Raw genomic sequence first — 11107 nt, 5'->3', positions numbered from 1 at the left:
TGAAAAGAGGGTTTGTCCCATGTGACATACGTGTAACGAACTCACTCATCGACGCTTATGCAAAATGTGGGTGTATTCAAAACGCGTTGAAGTTTTTCATGGAGGTTCCAAAGGAAAGAAAGAATCTGGTATCGTGGACAACGATGATCTCGGCGTTTGCAACGCACGGGATGGGCAAAGAAGCGGTCAGTATGTTCAAAGACATGGAAAGATTAGGATTGAAGCCGAACAGAGTGACTATGGTGAGTGTGTTGAACGCTTGTAGCCATGGAGGTTTAGGAGAAGAAGAGTTTCTAGAGTTTTTCAACAAGATGGTAAACAAGTACAAGATCACTCCCGATGTGAAGCATTATGGATGTCTAGTAGATATGCTGAGAAGGAAAGGGAGATTAGAGGAAGCTGAGAAGATTGCTTTGGAGATTCCAACTGAGCAAAAAGCTGTTGTTTGGAGAATGCTTCTTGGAGCTTGTAGCGTTTATGATGATGCTGAAATGGCTGAGAGGGTTACTAGGAAGCTAATGGAGTTGGAGAAAAGTCATGGAGGAGACTATGTGCTTATGTCCAACATCTTTTGTGGTACTGGAAGATTTTCAGATGCCCAGAGATTTCGTAATGTGATGGATGTTAGAGGAGTAGTTAAACTTCCTGGACATTCACAATTAACATAGCTGCAGAAACATATATTTTTTGGGAGCTCTGTAACGGTTTAGCAATTTATTTGTCTGGAACACATAATAAAGGTTTAGCATCACTGATTGCAAGCTTAATAGATACAATAAGTGAATTAAAAACGATAGACGAGAAAGAAGTAATCAATGTAATTTAACTTATAATGAAATAAATTTGTTTCTCTGTTCTTCTGAATGGTGTTTTCTTGGATTTGTTATATAAAGAAATCCGAAACAAGGCAAACTTTTAATCAAATACCCAAACAAGGCAAAACTTAAACAACACATAATTAATCTAGGCAAACATGAAATAAAATAAGAGGGGAAAAAACGAGTACCACAATACAGCCTTCTCTAGCAAGAAACCTGCCAGAAGATAAATTATGTTTTTCAGTTATAAAGAGTACCACAAGGAAATTTGTCGTCGTTGTTGTTGTTGTTGTGTATTACCTAGTATGGCCTTGATCTCTCTCAGCAGCTACAAGAGGAACGACCAAAACCTCATATAGTTTGGTATCCAAATCGTTGCTGCGAATAAGGTTGTCAATCACCTCGTTCATCAAACCTGATTCAATTCAACACCCTCCTCCATTGACCTTTGTCACTCAGTAGAGAATTGTAGAAGTTAGCTTCTTTACAACATTATCCTTTGTGTCTGTTGGCAGCAGTCTCAACAGAACCGGCAGGAATCCATCATCAATCAGAACATGAGTATGCCTAAAATCAGTTCTCACAATGTCGTGTATTATACGGAGAGCTGATTTCCGAATATGGGACAAGGAATGTCTATAAAACGTACATAACAAACATATATACGGTGTGTATGTACTAGACACACATGTACTAATTATGTATACGGTGTGTATGTTTAAGTATATTTGTTTTAATTGAATCCAATAGTTAATTATTTTTACATTGTTTACATTTAAAGTATTTAAAAGAATAGATGGAAAATGTCTAGATCATGGATCTCATTTGATCATCAACTACTAAAAAAATTTGGAGATCGCCATTATGTAAATGAAATATTGGACTTAAATATTCTGATTTTATAATTTGGACAAAAATATATACAAAAAGTATAAAAAGTAACATGTGATGTTTTCTTATAACAATTAATATATATTCTAACTATATATATCGTCAAAAAAAATAAACCTTATATTAAAAAAAAAAAAAAACTCCAAGAAAATGTGTGTCTAATAAAATGCTCTAGTTTCTTCATGATCCTTCTAAGGTTTTGTTTGGAATCAAAACATATTTTGAAATTGCAACAACTTGCAATTTGTTCCCAAAGTTAATGGGCCTAATAGTGTGTGTTTATGGTAAAAGATAAATTGTGTTAATTCTATTCTTTATTGCTACTGGTCAGATGCACCTTCACGCGGATCGGTCTTATAAAGAATTAAATCTGTCCGTAGATATTCACTTATCGACGGCTAAAAACGATTTCACGCGGATCGTGATATAAAACCTCTTATATCCGTCGATTAAAACGAATGAACGATTCAGATTTTAATCCCGCTAAAGAGAAAAAAAAAAGCGAAATATAATTCCCGCTTCTTGTAAATCACCGGCCGATAAATACCCCCCTCCACCCTTCCTCAGTCGTATCACAATCACAACAAATCCACAACTCAATTACTTCGAGAAAAACATCAAACAATTCGAAAATGGCTCGTACTAAGCAGACGGCTAGGAAATCAACCGGAGGCAAAGCTCCAAGGAAGCAGCTGGCTACAAAAGCGGCGAGGAAATCTGCTCCAGCCACCGGAGGAGTGAAGAAGCCACACAGATTCAGACCTGGAACCGTCGCACTGAGGGAGATCAGGAAGTACCAGAAGAGCACTGAGCTTCTCATCCGTAAACTCCCTTTCCAGAGGCTTGTGAGAGAGATCGCTCAGGATTTCAAGACGGATCTACGTTTCCAGAGCAGTGCCGTCGCCGCTCTCCAGGAAGCTGCTGAGGCTTACCTTGTTGGACTCTTCGAAGACACCAATCTCTGCGCTATCCACGCCAAGCGAGTCACTATCATGCCTAAGGACATCCAGCTCGCCAGAAGAATCAGAGGCGAACGTGCTTAGATCCCTTAAGTTTGTGTTATCGCTGGCTCTTGTGTTTCTTCTTTAGATCCGAGTGATGATGATTGTATAATTTCACGTTTTAATCCAATGGTTTAATATTAATCTTATTCGACTATGTTTTTATTAATTGCGTCTCTTATAGTTAGGTTAAGTTAACCCATCACATAAAATACAGTATAATCGACTTTTACGCCCAATTCGAAGATGAACTCGAATTCTCAGATCTTCACCTCAATTGACATGGGGACAAACTCTTTTAAGCTTCTTATAGTCCACGCGGATCCTTCTGGTAGATCCTTTGTTCCAATCGAGAGACTCAAGGAGCCAGTTGTGTTGTCTCGTGAATCTCCGACCTCGATTTCGTCTCAGTCTCAGGATCGCGCGCTTCAATCTCTACGGAAATTCAAAAGTTTGATCCTCTCGTATAATGTTTCCGGTGACAGGATCCGATGCGTTGCGACGGAAGCTTTGCGGCGAGCGGAGAATCAGAGACAGTTCGTGGAGGCGGTGTTCGAGGACGTTGGGTTAAAGGTCGATGTGCTTTCTGGTGAAGAGGAAGCGAGGTTGGTTTATCTAGGCGTGCTTCAGTTTCTACCTGTGTTTGAGAAATCAGTGTTGTGTGTTGATATTGGAGGTGGTTCTACTGAATTTGTTGTGGGTAAGTGTGGTGATGTGAAGCTTGCTGTTTCTTTGAAGCTAGGTCATGTGAATTTGACGCAGATGTTCTTAAAAAATAATGGTGATGGATTGGAGAAAATGCGAGACTATATCCGTAATGCGATTGATGAGTCGGGTTTAGTGGATAGATTGAAAGAATCTGATGGTTTTGAGGTGGTTGTGGGATCTTCAGGAACTATACGAGCTATTGAGAATGCGGTGTTTAGTGGCTACGGAGCTGATATGTGTGAATTCAATCTGGAGGGGTATAAGAGAGATTGGAGATTTGGTAGAGCAGAGCTGAGCAGCCTTGTAGCGAAGCTATGCAGTGATGGAGGAGATGAAGAGCAGATCAGGAGAGATGGATTTTTCAAGAGAAGATCAGAGTTCATTGTTGCTGGAGCGGTATTGTTGGAGGAAATATTTAAGGCTTTTGCTATCGAGGAAATGGAGGTCTCAGAGTATGCATTGGCAGAGGGTGTGATTGCTGATTCTTTGGCTAATGCTTTTGATGGATTATATGATTTGAATGCCAATGCAAGGTGGCGATCCGTCATGAGGCTTGCCACTCGATTCAATGCTAAAAAGCGAATGAATCATGCCATACGCTGTGCCAACATCGCCAAGGTACATTCCTTTTCACTAGCAACTTGTAATTGTGAAATATTGATCGCCAGATATTCATTAAGAATATAGCTTTTGAATAGGCATTCCTCAGGTGATATTTATCTTTTTAGTGAGTGTGTGTGTGCGTGTGTGTTCTATTCTAGTGCCTGATGGTTTCAAATTTCATTTCGAGCTCTGCACAACTGGATATGGTCATTTTGTTTGATTCAGTAGGTTTGATAGTGCAGTGATTTTTCCAGGCGATCTTTGTAGGTTTGAGGAAATGCAATGATTTTAACCTTATCTTAGACGATAAGAATCTTGAGTATCTAGAAGCTGCGTGTTTCTTGCACAATATCGGAATCATCACAGGGAAAAAGGGATATCATAAGCAGTCTTATCATATCATCAAGGTTAGCTCATCCAACGCTGTTAAACATTCTATTCAATAACCACAGCTCATTATAAAGCTGGAAAAGTAACTCACAAAAGCTTATCACCAAGAGTACAATATGTTTCTTTTATAAACTCTTTTGTAGGTTTTCAGTATCTGTTTTCTCATTGTTATTAATAGTTTCTTTTTTCATAGAATGGGGATCATCTCCATAGCTACACTGCTGAGGAAGTCGAGGTAGGGTACTGAATTCTCTAGAAGGAAGAACTTGGCTTGAATTTACTGTTTCTCTGATTACTATCATATGATGTTCAGCTTATAGCATTGCTTTTGAGATACCAAAGAAAAAAGTTTCCCAAGCTTGATCGTGCACCTCTTAAGGACTTCACTGAGGAGGTATTTGTCTCATATATCAGCTTAGCAAACCAGTCTCCATCTCTTGATGTGGTTGTTGATCCTTATGTTTGTCTGTTGCAGGCAAAGCAAAAATTCGTAATTTTGTGTTTGATTACACGATTATCTGTTATACTTCAACGAAGTGAGAATGTGGATCTCCAAGAAGTTGAATTTCTTGGATCTTCCGAGAGCTTCAAACTCGTAAGTAAATCTTTCTTATCATTCTATTTCCTACACTGAGCAACCCCATAGAATAGCATTTCAAACTCTACAATCAACCCGTTGTAGCTCGGTATGCTGCTCACCTCTTAGTCAATTTATTTGAACTTTTTAGTCAATTTCCTTGGTGGGGCTAGAATGTTTCCATTTTATCCAATCAGCTCAACATCATTGTCTTAAATCTTTATCTCTTCACTTTGCTCTGCTTTTTGTTTGTTTGATTGCAGGTACTGAAAGAACAACACCAGGGACACTTAGAAGTTGGTTGTCAAGATCAACTAAACAAAAACTCTGATGCATCTCAATTGGAGAAAGAAATTGAGCATTTTAAAAGGGTAACTTCCATTACCCAAATAATTTCGATCAATTTCTCTTTAACAATCAAATGTTTGAATTTCTTGCAATGAACTCTCAGCTATCAGCAAGCATCTATGATTGATTAGAAACATTAATAACAAAGACAAAACGAAGCCACATTAGCTAATGTAGCCAAAGTCTCCATACGTAACTTTTTGTTATTCTTTTGCCTTGAACTGAGCAGCTATACAAAAAGGAAATGGTGGTTGTTTTTCCTTCCTGAAAACCAATCAGACGGGTTGCTAAGCCTACAAGTCATTGGTAAATTATTAACCTGAAGCTCTCACAGGTACGAAAAACTCTCTCTGCATTAAAGATAGAAAAGCGTGTTATATTATATAATAACAACCCATCACAAACCATTTCCTCTGTTACGTTAGAACTAAATCTCTACATCTTTGATTCATTGAGCTGTTGGATTTTTCCTGGTGGTATTCGTTGTCCAAATCCTGAAGTCGAAAACGTCAGGTGGTCTTTATTATTCGTCAGTCAGTTATCTTGTAGTATAATTTGCCTGATGGTAAAACTATAATTGGCCTCTTTCTTAAAGCAGAGAAAGAATGGAAATCCGGATGAACACTAAGAGAGGGTGCATCCTCAATACTCTTAAACTAGACTCTGTAAATTACTAAATTTTTGTGTTCGTTTCCTTCTCTTCCCAACCTTGCGACCGTGTTTCTCTGCGCATTTCCCTAATGTTGTAACGATCTTGAACTTGTTTTCTTTTGTATTCCAGTTTTACAGACTCTCTCTCCCTCCCTCCTATACTTGATTACTGTTTTCATGGCGCTTGGTGCCACTTCCACTGAAGTAAATTATGTTACAAACTCTTACTGTCTTTGATTGTTTGGTTGCGTTTACAGTGTTAAAGAAGCTTATTTTTGTTATAACTAGGAGATGTAGTTAAGATTGTAAACGCAAATATCGTTATAACTCGGAGATGTAGTTAAGATTGTAAACGCAAATTTCGAATGCAAAAAGGAGAACTAGGAAATGTAGTTATCATCGTTTAACTACTTGAAGTTGAAACAAACAAATACTGTATACTGTTGGTCTAGGTAAACCGGTAAAATAGCGTTTGAAATTGGCGCAAAGCAAAGCAACAATAGTTGAGTTGAGTGAGACTAGAGAGAGATGAGCAGAGGAGGTTTAGTGGAAATCGAGCGGAAGCTGCTTCGTCTTCTCCATGGCCACAATACTCGAACTCGTTTACCCGAAATCCACGCTCATCTCCTCCGTCACTTCCTTCATGGTTCCAATCTCCTTCTCGCCCACTTCATCTCTATCTGCGGATCCCTCAGTTACTCTGATTACGCCTCCCGCGTCTTCTCTCATATCCAAAACCCTAACGTTCTCGTCTTCAACGCCATCATCAAATGCTACTCCCTCGTCGGTCCGCCTCTACAGTCTCTCTCTTTCTTCTCTTCCATGAAAAGCCGCGGGATTTGGGCTGACGAGTATACTTACGCGCCTTTGCTCAAATCATGTTCGTCACTTTCTGATTTACGGTTTGGGAAATGCGTTCACGGTGAGGTTATTAGAACTGGGTTTCACCGGCTTGGGAAAATACGGATCGGGGTGGTGGAGCTTTATGCCTCCGGTGGGAGAATGGGTGATGCTCAGAAAGTGTTCGATGAAATGCTTGAGAGAAACGTTGTTGTCTGGAACTTAATGGTACGCGGGTTCTGCGACTCCGGGGATGTTGAAAGAGGTCTTAGTTTGTTCAAACAGATGAGCGAAAGGAGCATTGTGTCGTGGAATTCGATGATATCAAGCTTGTCCAAATGTGGCAGAGATCGTGAGGCTTTGGAGCTTTTCTGCGCAATGATTGATCAAGGTTTCGATCCAGATGAGGCGACGGTGGTTACAGTCTTGCCAATCTCTGCATCTCTCGGAGTTTTGGATACTGGGAAATGGATTCATTCTACAGCACAATCCAATGGTTTGATCAAAGAATTCATTACCGTGGGAAACGCATTGGTGGATTTTTACTGTAAAAGCGGTGACTTGGAGACAGCAACGACAATATTTGGACAAATGCAGCGGAGAAACGTTGTTTCATGGAACACACTGATATCAGGATCAGCGGTGAACGGAAAGGGAGAATCCGGTATAGACTTGTTCGATGCTATGATCGAGGAAGGGAAGGTAGCTCCAAATGAAGCGACATTTTTGGGGGTTTTGGCATGTTGCTCATACACAGGTCGGTTGGAGAAAGGAGAAGAATTGTTTGGTTTGATGATGGAAAAATTCAAACTTGAGCCAAGAACCGAGCATTATGGAGTGATGGTTGATCTATTGAGTAGGAGCGGGCGGGTCAGAGAGGCGTTTGAGTTTCTACAAAGTATGCCCGTAAACGCTAATGCAACAATGTGGGGGTCGCTGCTCAGTGCGTGTCGCAGCCACGGAGATGTAAAGCTAGCGGAGGTTGCAGCCATGGAACTAGTGAAGAGTGAGCCACGGAATTCGGGGAATTATGTGTTGTTATCTAATTTGTATGCAGAGGAAGGGAGATGGCAAGATGTGGAGAAGGTGCGAACGTTGATGAAAACAAATCGCCTTAGAAAGTCTACTGGCCAAAGCACCATTTGTGATGTTTCAGACTGACCAAAAAATAGTCAGCTAACCAGGATTCTTCTTAGACTCCTTAACATAATCATTCAGCTGCGGCCAGCGTGACACCACCACCAGTGAGGTAGATACCGGCTCAAGAATCTCGGAACTGGTAGCGAATGAACATGTAAGTTCTGTATGAAGAAAATGTTTTGATAGGGAATTTATACATTAAATCGTCTTGCCACAAAAGTCAAGAATCTGAATTGATAGCGAATGAACGAACATGTAACTTCTGTAGTCTGTTTTCTTTGATTTTCAAAGTTGAATCTTGCTTGCTTCTGTTTGGTTAGTTTTTGGCGAAAATGATTTGAATTAGAATAATTTGAGAGAAATTGTTTAAGGCATCGACTTAATATTAGAACTTAAGAGAGAAAACTACAACAGAGAGAGTTCATGTCTTTTCAGATAGAAAAATTTGAGATGTCTCTGATTTATATATATAAACCATGAAGCAATGCTGTCTGCTTGCTTACTTGATATACTGAGACATCCATTTAAAACCCTCACCATATCCCATTTTGCGAACGATGCTGCACATGAAGACCTCAAGGGGACGAACACCAGAGTCTCCAAGAGACACATTGCCTTTACCAGTAGTGAAATTAGTAAGACCCAAGTGATACCTCAGCTCGTCTTCAGAGGCTGCATAAGGGATATCAATCTTGTTGCCAAGAATAAGAAAAGGCACGGTTGCTAAGGCTTCATCTGATAGAAGAGCGTCAAGCTCTCTTTTGGATTCCACAAATCTTTCCTTGTCATAAGCATCCACTAGGTACACAACAGCATCAACCTTCACACACCACAGCAGACAAACAAACAAACAAACAGATTAGTGATTCACTTACATCAATCAATTTGGTTCAATGAAACATAGGCAAGCCCAAAAGAGAGAGAGAGGGATTAATATGATGGAACCTTGGCATAGTAGTCTTTCCAAACTCGACGAGCAATCTGATGGCCACCCAAGTCAAAGGCCTTGAACTTAATTTTGCCAATGCTGAGTTCCTCAGAGGTGGGATGTTGTGTTGGCTGGTGCTGAACTAATCTCTGCAATACCAAAAATCGAGGAGATTAAGGCATGTTTTCTTTATTCCAGTGCTATAGATACATCATGTATGTGAATTTGTAAAAGAGAGAGAGAGAGAGATAGAGAGAGAGAGCAGACCTCGTCTTTGAGCATGTGGAGCAAAGTAGTTTTGCCGGCATTGTCAAGGCCAAGAAACAAGATCTTGGCCTCTTTCTGCCACAAACCTAACGAGGCCAAGATTCCATAGAACCAATCGAACAAAAACATGACCTATATCGTGTTCCTCAGAATCACAGAGAGAATACGAAACAATCAAAAACTATCGTAGATCGAAGCTATTGAGAAAACGAATCAAAGAGCTTTGAGAGATGGAGAACCAAAATCGAAGTTTTCGTTTTGTTGATGATGTAGATATATATATATATATATATATATATGTATATACAAAAAGGGGAAAAAAAGAATAAAAACAGACACGTGGGTGATGGGAAGCTGGTAAATTGATGTGGAAACTTTTGATTGGTTCGTTGACATCATTAGAACCATTATGGACCGTCCGATCGATTAACTTGCGGTTGCGATGTGTTTTTGATACGTTAGTGTTATTATTATTATGAACTTTTTAAGATTTTTTTATTTTTCCGTCATCTAATTGGGTAGGTGAGACTTGAGAGAGAGAGCCCAAAGAGAAGTTCTGATAACACGTGGCGATAAAATTAACGGCAAGGAAGGGAAGGAGCGTTGATTTCGTTCGACAAGAAGCTACTAAGCTTTTCTCATCACCAATTAAAAATTGTCAAGGCACATAGGATTCGAGTTTGAGGGGCAACATTTAATTTCTTCTATCAATCAACATGAACATATGTTGTTGTTTATAGGGTTGTAGTATTTATGGTTTGTTTTCAAAGCTTGTCGATTAGAGAGTTATAAAAACATACAATACATTCCAACTATATCCAATCAAACTTTAGCATTCATAGTATCTATAGTCTATATACAATATTTAATTTTGTATAATTAGAAAACAACATTTTTAAAGCTGTTATATATATCGATCACACAAAAAGAAAAAAAATACATTTTTTTACAACTGTGTTCAACGTAAAATAATCAAAGAGCTCACGACTACGAGAGATAATAATAGAGTACTGGCGAGACCACGGTGTTTGAAACAGTCAACGCCGCTTCCAACAAAATGGCCGCCACTACTGCTACCGCCATGATTTGAAGATCCTCCGTTCCCAGAGCCACCGCCTCTATCTTTGCTGCCGCCTTTACCGCTGTTTCCGCCTCGACTACTGCTGCCACCTCCGCCACTACGACCTCCTCCACCGCTACTGCCACCGCCACCGCTGCTTTTAAGCTCCCGCCGCCAAACCGGTAAATATTTCTCCCAACATGTTTTAGTTCCTGTGATGGGACTTGGTTTCAGATCATGGATGGCTGAAACATCAGAAGTATCTGAGATTGAAGCAACGGCTTGGATATGCGCATGAATCGAGAGTAGCAATAGTAGTAATACGTAAGTCATTGTTGTCATGAGTTTGTGTATCTCCATGATCCTTATACACTAATCTTTTTTTTGTTTTTATCACTCAAAGCCAAAAAGGAAAAAAAAATGTGGTTTTGTGTTACATATGACCTTATAGATCTCTATTTATAGTTTGTACGCATTTCATATGATATGGTCAAAATCTTTTTTTTTTTTTTGGGTTATATTTCATATTTCTTGCTCGTTTTCGTGAGAAACAAGAAATGGATGCCACTACAACAAAAACACAAATATTTTATTTTCTCCAATTCTAATGTCCGGACAGGAGCAAGGTCAAACTAGTTAAGGCGAGTAAATGAAAACGAGTCGTTCAGTGAAAGTTGAAAATACAGTGTGGAACTTGAATGTGTCTTATTATTATAGAAGCCACATAGCACTTCCTAATCACCAAGGACCTTCTTGAGTTTCATACGAAATTGATTTTAAAATTCTATTCAAATTTTGTTTTCGTTTTTTCAAGTGTTTACCATTTCGTTTCAACGCAAACTATAATGTTTCGTGCCTTGACTATTCAAACCGGGGTTTAATTAT

At 39.3% G+C, this 11107-nt stretch overlaps 6 protein-coding genes across 9 annotated transcripts in view; 4 read left to right on the top strand and 2 right to left on the bottom strand.

Moving 5' to 3' along the window:
- The window catches only part of LOC104739515 (pentatricopeptide repeat-containing protein At1g09220, mitochondrial), a 2876-nt gene extending 2080 nt beyond the window's left edge, over positions 1–796 (top strand). The window contains exon 2 of the mRNA XM_010459901.1: positions 105–796. Within this exon, the coding sequence (XP_010458203.1) occupies positions 105–668 (564 nt within the window). The 3' untranslated portion in view covers positions 669–796. The remainder of the gene's footprint in view (positions 1–104) is intronic.
- Positions 2262–2867, top strand: LOC104739512 (histone H3.2). The gene has a single exon (XM_010459898.2). The coding sequence runs from the start codon at positions 2342–2344 to the stop codon at positions 2750–2752; it is 411 nt and encodes a 136-aa protein (XP_010458200.1). The 5' UTR covers positions 2262–2341; the 3' UTR covers positions 2753–2867.
- LOC104739511 (exopolyphosphatase-like) lies at positions 2918–6129 on the top strand. Of its 4 annotated transcripts, XR_760012.2 has the most exons (9): positions 2918–4036; positions 4276–4428; positions 4605–4646; positions 4725–4805; positions 4887–5006; positions 5252–5359; positions 5566–5670; positions 5793–5849; positions 5935–6129. XR_760012.2 is itself a non-coding variant. In XM_010459897.2 (7 exons), the coding sequence occupies exons 1-7, from the start codon at positions 2957–2959 to the stop codon at positions 5602–5604; spliced, it is 1623 nt and encodes a 540-aa protein (XP_010458199.1). In that variant the 5' UTR covers positions 2918–2956; the 3' UTR covers positions 5605–6129. The 4 variants fall into 4 exon arrangements, 1 of the variants encoding a protein (XP_010458199.1); XR_760011.2 differs by having other exon boundaries at positions 5762–6129; XR_760008.2 differs by having other exon boundaries at positions 5566–5849.
- LOC104739510 (pentatricopeptide repeat-containing protein At1g09190-like) lies at positions 6432–8407 on the top strand. Its single transcript, XM_019236041.1, has one exon. The coding sequence runs from the start codon at positions 6516–6518 to the stop codon at positions 7986–7988; it is 1473 nt and encodes a 490-aa protein (XP_019091586.1). The 5' UTR covers positions 6432–6515; the 3' UTR covers positions 7989–8407.
- LOC104739509 (GTP-binding protein SAR1B) lies at positions 8471–9423 on the bottom strand (the record flags this gene model as incomplete). Its single annotated transcript, XM_010459895.2, is given in 3 exon segments — positions 8471–8787; positions 8913–9044; positions 9163–9423. Coding segments are annotated over 3 exon segments (578 nt in total), but the record flags the coding sequence as incomplete, so codon positions are not given.
- LOC104739508 (glycine-rich RNA-binding, abscisic acid-inducible protein-like) lies at positions 9932–10646 on the bottom strand. Its single transcript, XM_010459894.2, has one exon. It carries the CDS (start codon positions 10580–10582, stop codon positions 10121–10123), a length of 462 nt encoding a protein of 153 aa, XP_010458196.1. The 5' UTR covers positions 10583–10646; the 3' UTR covers positions 9932–10120.

This window comes from Camelina sativa, chromosome 14 (assembly GCF_000633955.1).
Source record: "Camelina sativa cultivar DH55 chromosome 14, Cs, whole genome shotgun sequence".
Taxonomy (NCBI): Eukaryota; Viridiplantae; Streptophyta; class Magnoliopsida; order Brassicales; family Brassicaceae; genus Camelina; species Camelina sativa.
The sequence above is the reverse complement of the archived record's forward strand: the minus strand, read 5'-3'. Positions and strand labels throughout refer to the sequence as shown.